This window comes from Nerophis lumbriciformis, linkage group LG38, assembly GCF_033978685.3.
Source record: "Nerophis lumbriciformis linkage group LG38, RoL_Nlum_v2.1, whole genome shotgun sequence".
NCBI lineage: Eukaryota > Metazoa > Chordata > Actinopteri > Syngnathiformes > Syngnathidae > Nerophis > Nerophis lumbriciformis.
This window is the reverse complement of record NC_084585.2, coordinates 1,057,263-1,081,336: the sequence shown is the minus strand read 5'-3', so window position 1 is coordinate 1,081,336 and position 24,074 is coordinate 1,057,263. Positions and strand designations below refer to the sequence as shown.

Genomic DNA, 24,074 nt, shown 5'->3' with positions numbered 1-24,074 from the left:
TATGAAAGTGGTGGGGTTCGCTACCTCCAACAAGGTTAAGAACCACTGCACTAAACAATTTGAACTTGACGTGTATTTCTGGTCTTGTCATCCTGGTCCGGACAGAAGGGCGACACGGCAGTGCGGTTGGATCAAAAATGAGGTCAGAGACGCTTGACTGAACAAAAAGTTGCTTTATTACAAGCGAGCGTGGTCATACAGAACTGCAGTTCCTGGAGGAGGTCAAGTCCAACAAGTGGCACTCCTAACTTGGAGAAGCCGAAGCAGTTTTATATTCCTCCTTCCTGTCACATAGCAACATCCCATCTTATTGCCTGAACTACTCCAGTCTACATGCAAATGTTAAACTAACTATTTAATGATGTGCTCAAACTGAAATACTACTATTTACTTCAAGTGATGGTGTGTGTGATAGAGTAGGTTACTCTGGATGCGGAATGCTGGTCTGATATCTTCTTAGGACAAGGACTCCGGTCAGAGAGTAGGGCACAGAGAGGCTTTCAGGCACTCTTTAATGATGAAGTTGAACAATTGTAGTATAGGTGTGTGTGGGGTCTAAAGGGAACACATACAAATAATGATTAGGATACATTTAGGCAATAATACAACAGGATATGTATAATATTATATATAATATAATATACTCTACAATGTGTTATAAAACAAATATACATGGACTATTAAAGCAGTCCATAAGAGATGAATGGAGAATAAGCACTGTTGATTTAAACGTGGTCTGTGTCGCCCTCTAGTGGTAGGATAGGGTAACTACTGTGTAACAAGAAGTATTAACAGGGCGAAAGTTGAGCTGGCGAATTATGTCGTCAAGCACAAACATTGTTGCAAACAAACACTCGTTTAAGGCTACATCGAACACATTATAGGCATTTTAGCATTAATAACCGTGCTATATTCGACGTATACTTACATTTGAGTCAGGAACGCACACAATGCTGTTTACACAAGAGCCCATATTACGCAGAAACGCTACAACCAGGAAATGACGTCTTAGACTAGATCGCCAAATTAAGAGCACAGGAAATCTAACATCTCAAAACTGCGTCAGAATAAGATAAGACTAAAACACTTTCTGACAGTGTGCTTTCTCCAAGATATTCACCATATGAGTTCATTAATGCACTTCAAACTCCTTGCCCTGCAGCTTGAATTCTGCCATGGCCAAGCTCTCTTCATTGTAGGCTGTTAGAGACCTCCCTCTGTATCATTTATTATAATGGTAAATGATAAATGGGTTGTACTTGTATAGCGCTTTTCTACCTTCAAGGTACTCAAAGCGCTTTGACACTACTTCCACATTTACCCATTCACACACACATTCACACACTGATGGAGGGAGCTGCCATGCAAGGCGCTAACCAGCAGCCATCAGGAGCAAGGGTGAAGTGTCTTGCTCAGGACACAACGGACATGACGAGGTTGGTACTAGGTGGGGATTGAACCAGGGACCCTCGGGTCGCGCACGGCCACTCTTCCACTGCGCCACGCCGTTTTTTTACATTTTTTTTTTGTCATAAAAAAATACAATCATGTGTGCTTACGGACTGTATCCCTTGCAGACTGTATTGATATATATTGATATATAATGTAGGAACCACAATATTAATAACAGAAAGAAGCAACTCTTTTGTGTGAATGAGTGTGAATGGGGGAGGGAGGTTTTTTGTGTTGGTGCACTAATTGTAAGTGTATCTTGTGTTTTTTTATGTTGATTTAATAATAAAAGCATATTTATGTAACTGCTGTGTACCCGTCCCGCCAAGAAGCCACACACAGGCTGGATTGGGTGATGTGGTTCTTTACTGGTAGCTGCAATGAGTGATCAGAACACACATACACACAATATGTGGTTAATAAACACCTCTGCTGATTTCGATGTCATTAGCAGAGTACAGGAAGTCTGCTCAAGTACATAACATTTTCATATTTTTACAATTACATGAAATGCAATTACAGATGTGACTTAATACAATGGTTTTTAACAGTATACTTTTTTCGTATGTGATCTTATAGTGGTTTTAACTTGCTTTTATCTTGACTGGTATTACAATTAATTCAATAAAACAAATTTTTTACTTGTTTTTTAACCAACATCATCCTTTTTTAAATATTTATGAAATAGAAAATAAAAAAATACAAAATACAATACATGACACAAATAACTAAATGGACTTTTAGCACCCTCTGGTGGTGACTAGCGAATATGACAGACCACGTTGTTGGCATGTTAAAATGGCGAACAATACAAATTTAAATATGAACGTCTTGACACGTAAAACCAGTGCCGGCCCAAGCCTCCATGGGGCCCTAAGCAAAATTTGATTTTGGGGCCCTCTATTTCTGCCAATAATATTGATTGTTGATCATTCACACACCTACTATAAACTCTGGCAGTGTTGTTTACATGATCCTATTGTCAGTCTGGCATGTCTTTACAAATGACATGTCATTTATAAAGATATGGGGGTGGCCCAGTTAAGAACATAAATAATACCAATGAATGAACGAATGATGTCCAGAGTGCCACATATGGGTCCTAATCTTAAAATGTAGAAAACATTCAGCTACAAGAGTGGCCTGGGGTTGAACAGTCCAAGTGATAAAGCTTTGTATTTACAGTAAAAGTGTCATCTTGTCTCATCACTTATTAGTCTTTAATTACTAGTTTATATTTTTAGTTAATTGTTCATATTTAATGTTTACTTTGTACAAAGAGAGCGCAGTCTACTGAAGTTAAATTCATCAATAGTTTTTCCCTTTGAAAGACGCAAGGCAAATTCCTTCCATTTCACCATGTTGCTACAATGATCTTCACTGTTTTCATGCTGTTTCAGCAGTGCACCTATGTTGACCCAATCCAGCTGTCCCTCGGCTGACACTTTTAAGGACTTTTTGGAAAATAATTTGCAGCAAAAGCAATAGACTGCATCTTTACTTCTTGAATAAGTCAGCCAGCTACGCTTGACTTTTTCCCCATTGACTAGCTGTCTGTAGGTATAATGATCATGAAAACTTCGGCCATCATGCCGTTTGGGAAATGAAAAGTTCTCCTTAATAGACAGTGGTCCTCTGATCACCTGCTCAGTCCTGTCTGAATCTGAGAGGAAAGAAGGCCACTCAGCTGGGTCAACTGGCGGAGCTGATGATGGTCCATGGTGTGAAGGGGACGTTGTGGTGGAAGTTGCTGAGGAAGTGACCAAAGAAAGACAATGACTAAAAAAGAAGGACCTATAAGGTCATTAAATTGCACTGTTGGACATAATTATTCATCTCAGAATGTTCTGCAGTACAATGAGCAATTACAAAGGGTGTTTTGCAGTTAACTTACTAGGTAGATCAGCTGTGGTTTCAGACATGGAGGGGACAGTGGGCACAGAGGGTGGAGGTGTGAGAGAGAGCACTGTAGAGGATGGAGATGGACCTAAGATGAAATACATACATACATACATATAGGCACACATATTAATGAGATACTTTGACTATATTAATTTCCCTTCAAGTGTAATGTTTATACTAAGAAATGAAATGTATACTGTATGGTGACAGTCTTTTCCTCGCCTGATTCATCACTCACAGTTGAGCCTGAGGATGTGGACTGGCTCTGGGCTGATTCTGTGCCTCCAAAGTATTTGAACAATGCTCCTGGGGAACTTTCACATAACTTATGAGTTGATGTAAAAAATAATGTTTATTTTACTCACATAAATTACCGTGCTCTGCTGCAAACAATTTGTGCAAACAACATATCTCACTAGTAACCTGATGCTAAAAACATATTGCTAGCACTGCGCTAGCTAGCTAACGTCACCTAACTAAAGCTAATTACAGCTACAAATCTCTTTGATAAACTTTTTATTACCAAGTCATGCAAACATACCTTTATCATGGCATTTTTTCTCCTCTTCCACTTTCTTCTTCTTCCTTTTTTCTGCACCTGAAGGATATGTCCTTTTTTGTGACATTGTTTTGCCTCTATCTGCGCTTTTGATGCCCAGTGCGCACTGGCATTGCACGGCGGGCGGCAAACGTCACAGGTGCAGCAGAGGCAGCTTTACATTTAAAGAGAAGGCAGGAAGAATCACTAGGCCTAGATCAGCAGCAGCACTCTGTTGACCTCAAATTGTGTTTTTGTACAATAATATATCTTTGATCATTTAGAAATCATCAGTCAGACTCGTACATGCAAAATATAAAAAATAAGAATTTTTTGTTAATTGCTTTTGGGGGCCCCCCGGTGGCCACGGGGCCCTAAGCAAGCGCTTAATACGCTTATGCCTTGGGCCAGCTCTGCGTAAAACGCACATAGTGCAACAATTATTACCTGCAATGAGTGATCAGACACACAATATGTGGTTAACACCTCTGCTGATTTCGATGTCTACAGGGGGAAAATAATATGGACTTCAGTGCAAAATAGTAATACATCTGACGTGAGCAACAACCAATTCAAAACGAAAATTCCACAACGTAGCATTTCAACTGCTATTAAATAACTGTGTATCTTACAATAAGTCTCACGTTAGCTTTAGTGTAATATATAATATTTTGCAGAGCAATGTCAGAACGTGGCTTACCATCAGCAGAGTACAGGAAGTCTACTAATAGCTTCCGGTTTGCGGTCATATTTACAGACTTTCAGGTACCAGCAGGTGGCGCAATTTGACCTCTCATTGCACAACAAACAATATACATATTTTAGCAGGAATTTCACTCAAATAATCAAAGTATTTCTTATAGCCGTTACACATATATTTCATTTATTTTATTTTTTAAATTTCTTGTGCGGCCCGGTACCAATCGATCCACGACCCGGTGGTTGGGGACCACTGATGTAGAGCACGGCTGTTGTCAAAGCCAAGACCCGGGGGCCAACATTAAATTGCAGTAGCTCGTCGCATTGGCGGTGGAGATTGAGAATGGCCTCATTGACTGGGAGAGAGAGAGATTCCGACGGCAAGGACTTCGCACCTCGACGTATAGTGGGCGTGGCCATGGAGCTCGTCAAACAATGTCCGTTGTCGATGCCTTGCCGATATCACGGGAGGAGGAACCCATGCAGCTTGGAGGGAATCGTCTCTCTCAAGCAGAGAGAGATCGTCGCCTTCGTCTTCTGCTTTGTCTATATTGCGGAAAAGCTGAGCATCGCATCTACCACTGTCCTCATCGTCCTGCACGCCGTCGCACTCAAGCGTCACCTCGTATAAATGTACTTTCATTTGGTTTTATGTCCATGTTTTCTAGCTAGCAACGTTAGCTATGGTTAAGGTGTTAGTTTCTTTCCAGGATTTGTTGCCACTATCTTAATAATTCCAGCAGGGGTCACTGTAGGCCCTCTTTTACTTCCTGTTGTGTTTCTTTCTGCAACTGCCTTCTGGACATTGGACTTATGGCTCTTTTTTAACACTTTTTTCTTTTCAGCAACAAAATAATTGCTTGTAGCTGTCATTAGATGAGGATCAGAATCATTTCAATGTACACAAACAAATAGTGTATTGGTAAGAATGACTCAAAAATATTGGAAATAATTGTATATGTATGTTTTTACTGTAAATCCTCCTTAAGGTGGTCACATATCCCCATGCTGTAACTGTGAAATCAATATTTATTATTTTTTCCCTAATTTAAAGAATTTAGCCGAATTGTAATAATATAGATACCAATACACTGAACAAGTAAGAATAAAATGTGTTTATATGTGCATGAACGTGTGAATAAAAGTTAGGACAGAATAAAAAGAAGGCAGAGATTAATTCATTGATTAATATACTAAGTCATTAATGTCTCACAGAGAATGGTTTTACAATGTCAACAACTTTATTTTTGTATGAAAAATACGTTTTCTCTCTGTTTTTGAAGGGCTGAATAAAGTCTTGTCAATATCAAAATCGCAATTTTTTTTAGATGACATTTTTCTCTGAGGTTATATTTATCTTCATTTTTGGGAAGAATTGTTGTACTTTTTTGCTTAGTTTTCTTTGTACTTCATTTTGACAGTTTGAAAAAGCACCAAATCATTGAATGTCAATATTTTATATTCAAATGGAGTGTTTGAATGTTCTCCATATCCAATATTATGTAAAAAAGGGCCAAAGTCGGAACCTGGAAAAAAACTTAACAGATTTGAATCTGAAAAAGATGCGAAACTTGGAAAAATTAAATGAAACTGTAAAAAAAAAATTTAATCAGAAAAAGTAGAAAGCTCTAACATTAAAATATATATAAATGAAAAGAAAGAATTAATAAAAACATATTTTTGTGTGTGTACGAAAGCCTATTGTGTGTCTTTAAGCAGTTTTGTAATGTTCCTGTGTCTTTAAGTTGATAGGTCAATCTGTGACGTCATTTCCCCTTTAAAGCACGTCTTTGTCAGAATAGCCGGTTTCAATCAATGGTGGCAGCCAGCCTTGTGTGCGTTGACGACTAAATGTAAGTTTTGTCACATACTGTTACAGCATTTAAACTGAATTCTGTGCCTTGCTACTTCTGCACATGTTTGGTGCATCGTATGCTAAGTTCAGTTGTGTTTGGGTCAATTGAGAGATAATTAGTCTCGTTGATGGCGTTTACATTCATGTGTAGTTTATTTAACGTCATTGCAACTGCGATGGCGGAGTTTGGCCTTTAGATGGCGACAGAGACCACATAATCGCCATGTATGGCTCTGAAGCTTAGAAACTTGTTTGAAGTTCATGCAGTTAAATTCATTATCCACACCTTTATATTATGTTATATTATGTATGCATATACATGTATATTACTGCCTATTAATGCGTATATGATTGGATTGGATTTTTTCCTCTTTTCTCTATTTGTTTAGAACACACACACACACACACACACACACACACACACACACACACACACACACACACACACACACACACACACACACACACAACCACAACCACACGCATTCACATCTACCTTTCAGCAATAAAGATGATTAAAGGATTCTCTGGCCGGAATCTGTCCATTGTGTCCCAACTCTAAAATAACTACTATCCCTTCCTTACAATATGTATAATATTATATATAATATAATATACTCTACAATGTGTTATAAAACAAATGTACATGGACTATTAAAGCAGTCCATAAGAGATGAATGGAGAATAAGCACTGTTGATTTAGACAGGGATTTAAACGTGGTCTGTGTCGCCCTCTAGTGGTAGGATAGGGTAACTACTGTGTAACAAGAAGTATTAACAGGGCGAAAGTTGAGCTGGCGAATTATGTCGTCAAGCAGAAACATTGTTGCAAACAAACACTCGTTTAAGGCTACATCCAACACATTATAGGCATTTTAGCATTAATAACCGTGCTATATTCGACGTATACTTACATTTTAGTCAGGAACGCACACAATGCTGTTTACACAAGAGCCCATATTACGCAGAAACGCTACAAACAGGAAATGACGTCTTAGACTAGATCGCCAAATTAAGAGCACAGGAAATCTAACATCTCAAAACTGCGTCAGAATTAGATAAGACTAAAACACTTTCTGACAGTGTGCTTTTTCCAAGTTATTCACCATATGAGTCCATTAAGGCACTTCAAACTCCTTGCCCTGCAGCTTGAATTCTGCCATGGCCAAGCTCTCTTCATTGTAGGCTGTTAGAGACCTCCCTCTGTATCATTTATTATCCTTCTTTTTTTTTTTTTGTCATAAAAAAATACAATCATGTGTGCTTACGGACTGTATCCCTGCAGACTGTATTGATCTATATTGATATATAATGTAGGAACCAGAAATATTAATAACAGAAAGAAACAACCCTTTTGTGTAGATGGGGGAGGTTTTTTGGGTTGGTGCACTAATTGTAAGTGTATCTTGTGGTTTTTATGTTGATTTAATAAAAAAAAAAAAAAAATATATATTTGTTTTATTTTATTTATTTTAATTTCTTGTGCGGCCCGGTACCAATCGATCCACGGCCCGGTGGTTGGGCACCACTGATGTAGAGCACGGCTGTTGTCAAAGCCAAGACCCGGGGGCCAACATTAAATTGCAGTAGCTCGTCGCATTGGCGGTGGAGATTGAGAATGGCCTCATTGACTGGGAGAGAGAGAGATTCCGACGGCAAGGACTTCGCACCTCGATGTATAGTGGGCGTGGCCATGGAGCTCGTCAAACAATGTCCGTTGTCGATGCCTTGCCGATATCACGGGAGGAGGAACCCATGCAGCTTGGAGGGAATCGTCTCTCTCAAGCAGAGAGAGATCATCGCCTTCGTCTTCTGCTTTGTCTATATTGCGGAAAAGCTGAGCATCGCATCTACCACTGTCCTCATCGTCCTGCACGCCGTCGCACTCAAGCGTCACCTCGTATAAATGTACTTTCATTTGGTTTTATGTCCATGTTTTCTAGCTAGCAACGTTAGCTATGGTTATAGTGTTAGTTTAATTCCAGGATTTGTTGCCACTATCTTAATAATTCCAGCAGGGGTCACTGTAGGCCCTCTTTTACTTTCTGTATAAAAAAAGGCCATTCAGGCCTCCACTCGGGCTTGATCCCAAAGGGTTTTGGTCAAAAAATTATTAAAAATGTGTCATTATTCAGTATTATTATTTGTATTATTATTCAAGTTTTAAATCTCTAGATCAACATTAGGTCTATCTGTCGATATAAAGTTTTAAAGATTTAAGTTGTATGCTCTTTTTGTCAAAGAAAACCATGTTTTTTTTTATGGAAAAAACACAAAATATGGAATATTTTCACCCAATAAAATTTTTAAGAGGAATATTTGAGATTATATAATAATTGGAGCCTTAAAAAGGTCAATAACACCATTGATTTTAATTAATTATTATTTTTTTAAGCAATGACACTTAAAAACAAATCACACTAAAATGATTGGGGATCCAAAAGGACATTAAAGTGTTACAAAACAAATTATAATTTTTTTTACTGTTTACATTTAACACAATAGTCTCGAGATCAACTTCAGATCTATCCGTCAATTATAAGTTTTATTGTTGTTTATGTTTTTTGTTTGTTCGTTTTAGGCCCTTCTTTAAAAAAAAACAGCTCAGTTTTTTATATGGCAAACACAAAATATGCAACATTTGCCCCAAAAAATATCTCAAAGTGGAATATTTAATGTGATGTAATTGGAGCCTTGAATAGGTCAATAATTCATAATGACATTGATTTTGATTCACTATTATTTTTTAAAGAAAGAAACAGCCTGCATGGCAGCTTTGTGTTATTAGAGTAAACATTGCAACATGTTCTTGTTACATTTCACCTGTTTGCTCTTTTATACCACTTTTTATGTTTTTAATTTTTTTCAACCGTGTTTTTAAAATGTGCCGTGCGGCCGTTAAAAAAATGACCTGCGGGCCGCAAATGGCCCCCGGGCCGCATTTTGGACAGTCCTGATGTAAAGTTTTAAAAACAAACAGCAAGGATTTAAAATCAATTCTAAGATGAACAGGGAGCCAGTGCAAACTCTGAAGAATTGGGGTTATATGCTGGCGTTTCCTGGCCCCTGTTAAAAGTCAAGTTAAAAGAGCCTGGACACAAGTAAAGCAGCAGGACCTGACCAAATTATACCTTTTCTCTTCAGATTGGCTGCACGTTTTGTTGCTGAGCCTCTCTCATGTAGTTTTCAATGAATGAATGTATTTATTCCGGCAGACAGACATATATAGCAACACTTCATCACTCTTTGTAGTTTGACGGTGAATCCACTAATATAAATAACTACAGAGCGATTTGTAAATTGTGTTAAAGTTGTAAGAGTTAGTGAGAAGTGCTTTCTGATGACTTCACAGCCCTGAAACACTATCCCCTATTTGTTCCCACTACCGCACCTTAAGTTGGAGTCCTTCATCTCGTTATATGCAAATATAATGACAATAAAGTCTATTCTTTTCTTTGATTCAATGAATAAGTTGGTGAGCAGTAGAAAAACAGCCGATGAGGAAGTTTGGCGGCAAACTTGTCACGACCTGTTGTGCTTGTCAGGTCAGGTGATTTCCCAGAAAAGCCACGCAGGCATTTACCTGACGTGGCCACAAGGGGCGCTTGTAGAAGACTTCTTGTCAGTTGACTGCTGCCACTTTTCAGCAATAGCGCCACCAGGGGGTGCACTGCAAAAACTGACATCTAAGTAAGATGAAATATCTCAAATAAGGCTGATATTTGCTTATTTGCTGTCTGATAGGATAATTCTTCTCACTAAGCAGATTTTATGTGTTTTACTTGTTTTAAGTGTTTTGGGGTTAGTGCATCTGCCTCACAATACGAAGGTCCTGATTAGTCTTGGGTTCAATCCCGGGCTCGGGATCTTTCTGTGTGGAGTTTGCATGTTCTCCCCGTGACTGCGTGGGTTCCCTCCGGGTACTCCGGCTTCCTCCCACCTCCAAAGACATGCACCTGGGGATAAGTTGATTGGCAACACTAAATGGGCCCTAGTGTGTGGATGTGAGTGTGAATGTTGTCTGTCTATCTGTGTTGGCCCTGCGATGAGGTGGCGACTTGTCCAGGGTGTACGCCGCCTTCCGCCCGATTGTAGCTGAGATAGGCTCCAGCGCCCCCCGCGACCCCAATGGGAATAAGCGGTAGGAAATGGATGGATGGATGGGTCCTAAATGATGTCAGTAAGATATTACAGCTTGTTGCTGAGATTTGATGACCTATATTGAGTAAAACATGCTTGAAACTAGAATATCAACTGATGCAAAGCTGTGTCATCAACACTCACAAGTATAAAACTACTTTTTTAAAGTCATCATTTCTTATTTCAAGCATGAAATAAAAAAAATCATGACTTTGACACAATTGTGTCTCATAATTAAAACAGATGACAGCCAAATGGACTTTTCTGTTTTATTTTCAATGAAACAAGAGAAAACACGTACTCATATAGTAGTACAGTTGGCACAGTACAGTAAACTGACAGTTAATATTTAAACATTTAACATTTCTAACAATTTTGAACAGAAATAGTTCATGCACATTCAGATAAATCCTTCAAAATGACAATTAAAAACATTTTGGCCGGGGGCCGGGCTGTATATATGTGCACTAATTGACTGAAAGAGCACGCACTTGGCGCGATGATGTCATGTTATGGATGGAAAAATGCATTTTTAGACAATATGATTTGCCTGAGCGGCTAGGAGACCCCGAGAGTAACAAGCGCTTGTCTTGTTTTCTTTCCATTAAGAACAATAAACTAGTTTTTAGTACACTTGGGTCTTAAAAAAGGCACAAACGCCACTTAGTTGGAGGGAGGCAATTATCTCAGCTATACCAAAAGAAGGCAAGGATAGAATTGAATGTGGATCTTACAGGCCAATATCGGTTCTCAATGTAGATTATAAACTATTTACTTCCATTATGGCCAAACGATTAGAAGATTTCTTACCTATATTGATATATAATGATCAAACAGGTTTTATACATCAACAACAAACACAAGACAATATAAGAAAGACACTACATATTATGGATCATATACAAAGAAAAAACATCGAAGCAATTGTCATAAGTGTGGATGCTGAAAAGGCCTTTGATTCGGTCAATTGGAATTTTCTTTACAGAGTTTTATATAAATTTGGCTTTCAGGATACAATTATTAAAACTATACAGGCACTATATAACAATCCTACTGCTAGGATTAAAGTCAATGGATACTTATCAAACCGTTTTGCCCTAGAAAGGGGCTCTAGACAGGGATGTGCATGGTCACCATTACTCTTTGCATTATATCTGGAGCCATTAGCTCAGTTTATCAGACAAAATGAAGATATTAAGGGAATCATGATTAAAGGAAGAGAGTATAAATTGGCCTGTTATGCGGATGACATTTTGGTTTATCTCGGACACCCAACATACTCGCTTCCTAAATTAATGCAATCATTTGAACTGTATGGTCAATTATCAGGATATAAAATCAATATAGGTAAAACCCATCTACTCTCATATAATTATAATTCACCAGGGGAAATCAGAAGTAGTTACCCTCTGATATGGCAAACGGAGTCTTTTAAATACCTGGGCATTAATTTGTCAAAAGATCTAACAAAATTATCAGAATACAATTATCTACCCATACATAATAAAATAAAAGATGACATAGTAAGATGGAACTTAATTCCTTTTCTTAGCCTTAGTTCTAGAAATGATTCCATTGAAATGAATGTACTGCCAAGACTACTGTACCTATTTCAAACCCTGCCAATAGAGATTAACCAAAACCAATTCAATGAATGGGACAAAATGCTATCAAGGTATATATGGCAAAGTAAAAGGCCAAGAGTTCGTCTCAAAACTTTACAATTGGTCAAACAAAAGGGAGGATGGGGTTTACCTTGCCTCCGATATTACTATTTTGCAGCCCAGATGAGAGCAGTGATATGCTGGTGCAACCCGTCATACGTTGCTCAATGGAAAATTATTGAAGAAGAAATGCCCTCCATCCCTATACAAGCAATCCTGGCGGACAGCAATTTACAAATCCACATAAATAACATTGATAACCCATGGGTGAAATGGACCCTTAAAGTGTGGAAAATGATCATAAAGGAATACAAACTCGAGAGTGATATTGCAGTTCTTAAATGGTGTGCCTATGATACAGAGTTTACACCTAATAAATTAGACTCAAGATTTAAGGACTGGACATCTAAGGGTATAACAGCTTTATGTAGTGTAATGAAAGATGAAAAAATGCTTAGTTTTGAAACTATTAAAAGGACATATATATTAGAAAACCAAGACTTCTATCGATATTTGTAGTTGCGATATTTTGTTAATATGAAGATGAAAAGTGTCACAAAGACGAGTATATGTTTGATTGAACTATTTACAAAAGCCTACAATTCAGAAATTATTGATAGAACTATTTCATGCTTGTATAAGGGTCTGTTGAATATGAAATCCTATTCAACTTCATATATTAAAACAAAATGGGAGAAGGAAGGATGGATAACTATATCTGAGGAAGAATGGACAATAACATGGAAATATCAATGGACTTGTACCAGCTCACCCAAATGGAGGGAGTTTGGCTGGAAAACTTTGATCAGATTTTTTATTACACATTCTCAGAAGTTTCACTATGATAACAACTCCCCTGCCTGCTGGAGAAATTGTGGTAATTCAAATGCAAATCACTACCATGTTTTGTGGGACTGCTCCACCATAAAGGACTATTGGAAAGAGATACACCAAGCTCTACAGGATATTTTCAAACATGAAATACCCCTCGAAAGTAAAACTTTGTTTTTTGGACATGTACCTCAGGACTGGCTGAAGAAAGATAAACACTTAATGAATATCCTACTGGTGGCTTGTAAAAAGACCATTACTAGGAAATGGATATCCCAGGAGAGCCCAACTTTGAAGCAATGGATGGAAACAACAATGGACATATATAAAATGGAGAAGATAACTGCCTTTATTAATTATAAATTGGAGAAATTTACTTCATACTGGGAAAATTGGGTCAACTATGTCACGCTCCATAAACCTGACTTTAATTTTTCGATATTAGTGATTGTATTGCCAAAAAGAAAGGGAAAGAAAAAAGATTTTAAAAAAAAAAGGAAAAAAAAGGGATTACTCCCTACAAGTGTATGTGTAGGTATGTATATATATGTATGTGTGGGTATATATGTATGTATGTATATATATATATATATATATATATATATATATATATGTATGTGGGTATCTGTTTATATTTTATGTATTATTATTTATTTGTCTTTTTTTTTTTTTTTTAATTGATGTATTTGTAGATATTACTTCGTTTTTTTGTTGTTTCTTTCTTTTTTTGGGGGGGGGGGGTGTGAGTGGTATGGGTGGGATATAAACAAAAATATCCTGACATTTAGGGCAGACAATAGATATATGATTGATGTGAATATGATGTAATGGATAGGAATGTCTGATGCTGGATGTCAATAAAAATAAAATGAAAAAAAAAAGAACAATAAACTAGTTTTTAGTATAAGTTTGCTGGTTTCAAGAAATGTAATGCTGAGCGCATATCATTATGTCAAGATAATGGCACTAACATTTACTTCATTTAAGAATATTTTTCAACATATTGAGCAAAAAGGTCTCTTTTTTGTCTACCAAGAAAAGTGCACTTGTTATTAGTGAGAATATACTTATTTTAAGGTATTTTTGGGTTCTTAGAGGTTAGCTAATTTGACTTGTTTTGGAAAGTCTTGACAAGCCAAATTTTATTGTTCTATTGGCAGATAATTTTGCTTAGTTCAAATAAAATACCCCTCATTTTTGTATTTTTTTTTCTTGTTTTTGAACACTGACTTTTTGCAGTGTGGCTCTCGGCCGCTTCACTGGCCAGTATCAATTGTAGTAGCATCAGTTATGCATTTCATCCCAAATGCACAGCCTCATCTCTGTGTCAGACTCACACACACACACACACACACACACACACACACACACACACACACACACACACACACACACACACACACACACACACACACACACACACACCCTCCCCAGTGTGTGGAAAAGAGCTATCAGTTGTTATTGCTGTTGATGAAAAGTAAGATGCAGGCTATCATTATTTGTGTCAATGTGGACTTCCTCACGCTGCAAGTGTTTACTGGTCAGACAACACAATGAAATGAAAATAATGTCAAAGAAGAGGGGAACTGATGACTCCATGTTAGTTGGTGGAGTAAAAGACAAGCTGAAAAAAAAGATGACTATGTCTAGAGTGTAGGCAGTGCTGTTAAGTTTCTCTGTGTGTGAATAAGTGGAGAATGCGGAAACTTTGAGGCATGATGCAGCTGACTTGTTGATGAACTAGTTTGAGAAGAATGTTTTTGTTTTCTTCATAAGTGGACTGTACTTGTCACTTTTGTAAATATTGACTATTGTGTGTGAAGTCCTACTAAAGGTGAACATTCAGTTGAAGAATTAGGCCATCAAGTTAAGATAAATGGGTTGAAAAATGTGGATCAAGGATACTTTATTGAATTGATTTCACTTTCATATTTGAGATTGTCACCTTATTGTGGTTAAGAGCTACCAGCAGGAGCTTAGTCTTCAGGTGGCACACCCAAGTTGCACAGGTGTGACAAAGTACAATCCTCTTCTCCAGGATGGAGTTGGACTCACAGGGCCTGATTTGTTAAAGGTTTGCGTGTACTAAAAGAGGTGCAAACCTGATGGCACACGCAGAGCTGATCTACTAAACCTGTGCAAAGTGGATGGCGTCTCTTAAGTGAGCAGAATATGCAAAATAATATGCAGAATATATGCTGATCATTAAAACAGCCACAATACTGGGAGAAAATGCCAATATAATGATTTATCACGCCCAATATGATTTATCAACACTCATCGCTGTGGTGCCAGCACTATTTAGCTTTTATTTAGTAAGTGTGCACACTGACACTTCCACACACGGCTGCAGGATCAGTGCTTGTGCTCCACACACACACATTTGACACATATCCTCTTTTCAGCAACATCATTGTATAGCTGTTAAACGACTTAAGGGGCTAATTTAAAAAAAATGTGATTGATACATTTTTGTGGACTTTATTATTTTTTAATGTTCTTTTTTTCAATATACAAACCCCAAAAGCAGTGAAGTTGTCTCGTTGTGTAAATGGTACACAAAAAGAGAATACAACAAATCATTTTCAACTTATATTCAATTGAATAGACTGCAAAGACAAAATAATAAACGTTCAAACTGGAAAACTGAGAAAGTTCAGGAATGTTTAAACACTTTTTTGGAACATCCCACAGGTGAACAGGCTAATTGAGAACAGGTGGGTGCCTTGATTGGGTATAGAAGCAGCTTCCATGAAATGTTCAGTCATTCACAAACAAGGACGGGGCGAGGGTCACCACTTTGTGAACAAATGCGTGGGCAAATTGTTTAAGAACAACATTTCTCAACCAGCTATTGCAAGGAATTTAGGGATTTCACCATCTAAGGCAGGGGTGCTCACACTTTTTCTGCAGGCGAGCTACTTTTCAATTGATCAAGTCGTGGGGATCTACCTCATTCATATATATAATATATATTTACTTATTTATGAAATATATGTTTTTGTTAACAAGTTAAAGGTGTTTAATGATAATGCAAGCATGTTTAACACATATAGTTAATATTGTTAATAAATTAAAGGTGTTTAATGATAACACAAGAATCAGGGGTGCTCACACTTTTTCAGCATGCAAGCTACTTATAAAATGATCAAGTCAAAATGATGTACCTACTACAAAAATGCAAAACATATATTTATTTCTAAATATATTGAGGATTCTTTATATCAACAATGTATGTTGATGTACATGCATAACCGCATGAGCCAATATTGCACAACACAACACAATTAACTATGTACATTTTTTGTCATTACCCGAGTTTACTCTGATGACTTGCACTGAATTGAATCAGTCAGGGATGCATAGTCCGGACAGTAGCTGCTGACAGCCAGCCTCAAGCACACTTCCAAATGTTCATCAGTCATGGTGGAACGGTACTTGGACTTAATGATCTTCATCTGGGAAAAGGCTGACTCACATAAATAAGTGGAGCCGAATAATGCAGTCAAGGAGGTAGCACATTTCCTGATGTTGGGGTACTTTACCTCTGTGAGTAAGTTCCAGAACTGTCCATGAGCTCTGGACTTCAGCTCAATGTCGGCTTGCAGTGTCAAAATCTCATCTTCCACTCCAGAAGAGTTCAGGTGAAATAGTGTTGCAATTTGTGATGCGAGGGAATCAACCTCAGCATCTTCCCGAAAAGGATAGCACATGAATGTAGCGACTGGCTCGAGCAAAGAAAAGTCTTGAAAGCGTTTGTCAAACTCTGACAGACAATTGTCAATCTGCTCTGTGTAGCGTGCACTGTCAAGTTGCACACAGGCCTTCCCTTGCATCTCCAGCTCTGACGCCAGGTTCTGGAAGTTTGCCAAATCATGGCGCTGCAGCTTTGAGGAGAGATGTTTCATCTTTCGTTTGAAAGCATTAACTGAGCTGATCATATTGATCACTGTTTTGTCTTTTCCTTGCAGCTCTAGATTAAGATCATTCAACATGTTGGTCAGATCGGTTAAAAATGTCAAGTCTAACAGCCACTGACCGTCATTTAGTTGCGTGTATTCTGCATGTCCAGCTGCTACACGAAAAAACTCCTTAATCTCTGGACAGAGCTCTCGAAATCTTTGCAGGAATTTCCCTCGACTAAGCCATCTCACGTCAGTGTGCAGCAACAACTCAGAGTGGTCGCAGTCAGCCTTCTCCAGATGTGCACGAAATAACCGTCTTTGAAGAGATCTGGCGCGATTAGAACAGGCGATCTTCATTGCAACATCCATGATCTCCTTCCTGTTGAGCATTTTAGCGCATAACGCTTGTTGGTGGATTATGCAATGGTAATTTAGGAAGTCCGGGAAATCATCGTCCTGCCTGCACTTGGCAATGAATCCATTCAAGCGGCCAACCATTGCGGGAGCTCCATCCGTGGTGATAGACATCAGTTTGTACACTGGGAGCTGAGTTTTCTCCACAAAGTTTTTAAACGACTGAAATATGTCCTCTCCTCGCGTCTGTTCTTTCATGGGCAGTAATGTTAGTAGCTCTTCTTTTGTAGTGATATCACTAAACACCATACGGATGAAAATGCACATCTGGGCTGTGTCACTCACGTCCGTAGATTCGTCCAACTGCAGTGAGAAACACTCGCAATCTCCGATGTCCGTCCAAAGTTGCTGGGTTAAATCCTCAGCCATGGCTTCACAGCGCCGTGTAACTGTACATCTTGACAACTGGAGAGCTTTGATCGAAGATAATATTTCTGCCTTATTTTTAAAGTCTCGGAACAATGAGTCAGCTGCTTCAACGAATGCCTCCTTTACCATCTCTCCGTCTTGGAAGGACTTCTTGTTTTTAACGATGATGTGACTCACCCGGAATGATGCTTCGGTGGCGACTTTCGCTTTTGAAGTTTGTGTGAAAAAGGACTGCTGTCCGGACAACTGGGATTTCAGTTCCTTCACCTTTCTCTTTCTCAGCTCGCTTTTCAGCGGGAAGTCGGTGTCGTATTTGCCATGAATAGTCCGAAAATGCCGCTCCACATTTCGCTTCTTTGGAATTGCGATGGCAGATTGGCAGATGAGGCAAACGCACTTCGAAAATGTCATCATGAAAAAAAAGTCCTCCTCCCATTCCGTATGAAAGTGATACGTTTTTGTCTTCTTACTTGGTCCAGCTCCCCCACTCATTTTTATACACTTAAGAGAAAAAGAAAAAAACCGAAGGCTGAAAATTGGCGGTAACTCGCTGACAAGCTTGTTAGCTTTGCTGCACTGAGCGCCGTTGTTTGCGCATGCGCAGTGACCTAAGTGTCAGGAAAACGAAGATGTCATCTGACTGGCTGCCCTGTTTATCAATCAAAAGACGGGGTGGATGATAGGCTGGCGTGAATTTGCATTACATAAAAATTTTTTTTTTGCAGTACATAAAAAATAAATAAAAAAAATAAAAATTTTTTTTTTATAATGTAATGCGATCTACCAATACTACCTTTGCGATCGACTGGTAGATCGCGATCGACTGGTAGATCGCGATCGACGTATTGAGCACCCCTGATCTAAGGTCTGTAACATCATCAAAATGTTCAGAGAATCTGGGGAAATCACTGCACGTAAGCAGCAAGGCTGAAAACCAACATTGAATCCCCGTGACCTTCGATCCCTCAGGTGGTACTGCATCAAAAAGCGGCATCAGTGTGTAAAGGATGTCACCACATGGGCTCAGGAACACTTCAGAAAACCACTGTCAGTAACTACAGTTGGTTGCTACATCTGTAAGTGCAAGTTAAAACTCTACTATGCAAAGTGAAAGTCATTTATCAACAACACCCAGAAACGCCGCCGGCTTCGCTGGGCCCGAGCTCATCTAAGATGGACTGATACAAAGTGGAAAAGTGTGCTGTGGTCTGACGAGTCCACACTTCAAATTGGAAACTGTGGATGTCGCGTCCTCCGGAACAAAGAGGAAAAGAACCATCCGGATTATTCTCGGTGCAAAGTTCAAAAGCCAGCATGTGTGATGGTATGGGGGTGTATTAGTGCCCAAGACATGGGTAACTTAGACATCTGTGAAGGCATCATACAGGTTTTGGAGCAACACATGTTGCCATCCAAGCAACGTTATCATGGACGCCCCTGCTTATTTCAGCAAGACAATGCCAAGCCACGTGTTACATCAACGTGGCTTCATAGTAAAAGAGTGCGGGTACTAGACTAGCCTGTCTGTAGTCCAGACCTGTCTCCCATTGAAAATGTGTGGCGCATTATGAAGCCTAAAATAGCAGAAGGGAGACCCCCGGACTGTTGAACAACTTAAGCTGTACATCAAGCAAGAATGGGAAAGAATTCCACCTGAGAAGCTTCAAAAATGTGTCTCTTCAGTTCCCAAACGTTTACTGAGTGTTATTAAAAGGAAAGGCTATGTAACACAGTGGTAAAAATGCCCCTCTGACAACTTTTTTGCAATGTGTTGCTGCCATTAAATTCAAAGTTCATGATTATTTAAAAAAAAAAAAAAAAGTTTCTCAGTTCGAACATGAAATATCTAGTCTTTGCAGTCTATTCAAATGAATATAAGTTGAAAAGGATTTGCAAATCATCGCATTCTGTTTTTATTTACCATTTACACAATGTGCCAACTTCACTGGTTTGGGGTTTTGGATATTAATTATGAAATGCTGTTCCTAGATTACATACATGCTAATTAAAACAACGCTGCAATGATGTATTTTACAGACAAAAAGTTACACACTTTATCCCATGCTTGTGCAACAGCGCACATCTCATTGTGAAAAATGTGAATGTTTGAAGGGGAACAAAATGTGATCTCTGAAAGGGTTACATGTCTCACATTCTACACAGTAGGACACCCAGCCAGACATACCACATACAGAATCACAATCAGAATGACTTTAATAATCCCTGAGGGGAAATACAGATTTTCAGCACAATCCCATTGAAGAGCAGACAAACATTACAGGGAGACAGAACAGGATCAAACATTACAGAGAGACAGAACAGGATCACTGAAGGGTCTGCCAACTTCCGGCGCCTCTTAAAAAAAAGGTGAGAAACAGGTAAACGCTGGGGAGTGAGAAAAAAAAAATCAGTGTAAACCTGGGCCCCTGGAGAGGGGGTCCAGACTGAGGCCAAGGGAAAAAAACTCATAGCCATAGCACAAATAAGCATGTGTGTAAGAGGGAAACGTCAAAGACCACAAAGGACATTAAAGACATTAAAAGAGCAGAGCTGATGCAACCAGCCACTTCTACACACAGCCTCAAAAGTAAAACAACAACAACAAAAAACAAACATATACACTCTGTGGTGTTCTACACATCGTCTGCTGGGGTGGGCGGAGCATGGCCAGAGACAGGAGCAGACCCAACAAAGCAACCAAGAGAGCCGACTCCACCCTCGGCCGCCCACTAACTCTCGGCCAGTGTCCTGGTCTGCATGGATGAGCGAGGATACGTCCAAGGAGACCGAGGTGTCCGATACCTGTTCATTCAGCCAAGACACTGTGAAGTTTGTCCTTCCCGGCGCTCAGCACCAGCTCCGCAGCCATGTCTCTTCATCCACATCTCCTCCAGTCTCTCCAAACGGACTCTGGTGTGGCAGAGACCCAGCAGCTGGTCTCCATGGCCAAAAGGCTCCCGGGAGGCAGATCCAGGAGTTCACAAAAAAGCACCGCAGAAGTCATGAAAGTGCCAGCCCTTGTCACACAGCCCCAAAAGGCAAAAACAAGCCCACATGAAAAGAAGAGGGAAACATCCGGAACACAAAAGGATGACACAAGAGCACAGAGCTCCTGCCACCAGCAGCCACTACAGCGGCGCCATCTTGTACAGCTCATTAAAACAAGATATTTTTCATATCATTTATACTACAAAATATTATAATAAAAATGACTGCTGTTAATTGATTATTATAATTCAACATTTGACTTGTTTTGTGTGGTTTGTAACATTAAAAACTTTTTTTCTGAGAATAGTGAGAGAGTTAAAGTAGTGAAACAATGAGTCTACTTGTTCATACAATAATGTGTGTAGAATGAGCTTTGACAGGGCGCAGGCTGGACTCTGGACCAGTGGTTCTTAACCTGGGTTCGATCGAGCCCTAAGGGTTCGGTGAGTCGGCCTCAGGAGTTCGGCGGAGCCTCCACCGCGAAGGTCAGGACACACCCGACTCATCGTGTAAATAAAAACTTCTCCCTATCGGCGTATTATGGATACCCCCAAACAATGTTCCCTCTAATTTTCCATATGCGTGGACCTACTCAGTGGCCTAGTGGTTAGAGTGTCCGCCCTGAGATCGGTAGGTTGTGAGTTCAAACCCCGGCCGAGTCATACCAAAGACTATAAAAATGGGAGCCATTACCTCCCTGCTTGGCACTCAGCATCAAGGGTTGGAATTGGGGGTTAAATCACCAAAAATGATTCCCGAGCATGGCACTGCTGCTGCTCACTGCTCCCCTCACCTCCCAGGGGCTGAACAAACATTTGATGGGTCAAATGCATAGGACAAATTTCACCACACCTAGTGTGTGACAATCATTGGTACTTTAACTTAGATGTGCACACTGAGGCCACACCTACAGCGCACCTGTCCCAAACCTGACTAAATACCAAGTTCAGTGTTTTATTATTATAATCAAATGACAGCAGTAATTTTCATGGGATTATTTTCTAAAATAAGTGTTTTGGCCCACTTACAATGACAGTAACACAACATATTGTTTTTCATGAGCTGTGTACTAGTATTGTATGTCTGGGTGGGGGTCCTGCTTTGGAAATAATTTGTACCCCTTTCCGATATCGCATTTAGTTCCCACTAAAACATTCACATGTTGCACAATGAGATGTAAACATGTAAAGATGTAAAATATATATTTATTAGTATTTCTTTAATATAATAACATCATTTCATGATTAATAGTTATACATTAAGATTAAATTAAGAATTATTATTATTATTTTTTCACTAAAGAAGGGTGCGGTGAATGCGCATATGAAACTGGTGGGGTTCAGTACCTCCAACTAGGTTAAGAACCACCAGAGGTGTGGACTCGAGTCACATGACTTGGACTCGAGTCAGACTCGAGTCATGAATTTGATGACTTTAGACTCGACTTGACAAAATGTAAAGAGACTTGCAACTCGACTTAGACTTTAACATCAATGACTTGTGACTTCACTTGGACTTGAGCCTTTTGACTTGACATGACTTGCTACTTTCCCCAAAATCCAAATCTTAAAAAGTTATTTGGGAGCGCTCCGTATTTTTCATTTTCTTCGTCTGTGTCTCTCAGCGTGTTGTTCCTGTCAGCTGGTGTGCTGTCAGTACAACAGCCAATCAAATGACATCTACCTTGTTTGCATCACGCAGCATTCATCCAATCAAATTGCAGTACAACCACTGAACAAGAGTTGTCAAACAACGTGCCAGTGATAAACAATTATGCCAAAGTTGGTTTCGTTCGGGTATAAAAACTACGACTTGGTCAACAAAAGACGAATTGCCGTATGCAAATCACACAGTTCGAATATTACAGACGGAGACGCAACAACTTCCAACTTCGTTCGACATTTGAAGTTGCACAAAGAAGGGTAAGTTTTGAATGTAAGATAACGTTTATTGGCTAAGTAACGTGACTTTTATTTGCTGTGTAGTTCAATCAGTGAGGCTGCAAACTCACTGCTAACGTTATAACCATAGACATCTTATAAGTAGACGCAGCATAGAGCGCTACTGCCTACTGGCGCAGACGAGACGCGGGGCCGCCATCTTGGAGTGGTGATCCGCTCCACTCAGTGCAATTCATTTGGCAGGAGCAATGAACTGTCAGCGCATTTAATTCATTTTACCTCACTGAATACCACTGATTTTCACCCCCCTTTTTTGTCATACGTGTAGCTATGATAACAGACACATGTTTTGACGTGTTTTATTATTCATAGTTTGCTTATCAGTAATATAATATTCTTATACGCTATAAGTGACCAGACGTCCGAGATCAAAACTGGGAATATAATCCCAGAGAAGGGGGAAAAAAACGGTAAACTATTTTTAAGTTGAAGAAACAATATGATTAGGTTATATATACATATGTGTGTATCCTACATAAACAATGTATGAATACATTGGATATCTATATATCTTAGGGACCTATAGACTGTATCTCTGTTGCTTCAGTAGCAGAGAGTTTATTCTGTATTGACACTTTGTATTGATATTTTCTATTACATTCTTCCCTTAAATGATAATGTTTGCAGTGATTGTTTCATATGTATTATTTTATGTAAGTCGCTTTGGATAAAAGCGTCTGCCAAATACTTAAACATATATAAACACCTGAAAGTCTTCATATCAGCTAAAACCACCAATCTGTTTCACTGGATTCAGAATAAAACCAAATTCTGTTTTACCCAACAATGTTAGTATTTGAATATTGTTACTTGAAGACTTATTCCTGGTTACAATTATACTGTTAAGAAAGTATTGTCTTATACTTTGCCTAAAATGAGAATGCATCATAATCAGTGGCAGCTGGTGAATTTTGTTTTAGGTGGGGCTGAAAGTTTGTAAAGCAAACCCCTGTAGGGGCGTCATCCTCCCCCAGAAGATTTCTTTGTGATTTTCACATACAAATATTGAAGATCTTTGCTCCTTCTCAACTCTGTGCTAATATTATTTTCATAAGATACAACCAATAGTACGTTAATGTTAAATCTTACTTGTGAAAAGTAATCCCCCGATTCCTATTTTCAACAGTCCGCTCATTTGAGCAGGAAAACGCTGAACACCATCTTTGTTTTCTACCTGTCAACTGTCAGTTTAGCATCTTTCTTTTCTACCTGTCAACTGTCAGTTTAGCATCTTTCTTTTCTACCTGTCAACTGTCAGTTTAGCATCTTTCTTTTCTACCTGTCAACTGTCAGTTTAGCATCTTTGTTTTCTACCTGTCAACTGTCAGTTTAGGCTGCTAGCCGGCTCCTCATCAG

General features: G+C 39.0%; 1 protein-coding gene across 1 annotated transcript; it reads right to left on the bottom strand.

Annotated features, from left to right (window-relative positions):
- Window positions 1-16,401: 16,401 nt before the first annotated feature.
- LOC140677612 (general transcription factor II-I repeat domain-containing protein 2-like) lies at window positions 16,402-18,180 on the bottom strand. The gene has a single exon (XM_072912629.1). The coding sequence runs from the start codon at window positions 18,178-18,180 to the stop codon at window positions 16,402-16,404; it is 1,779 nt and encodes a 592-aa protein (XP_072768730.1).
- Window positions 18,181-24,074: the final 5,894 nt, after the last annotated feature.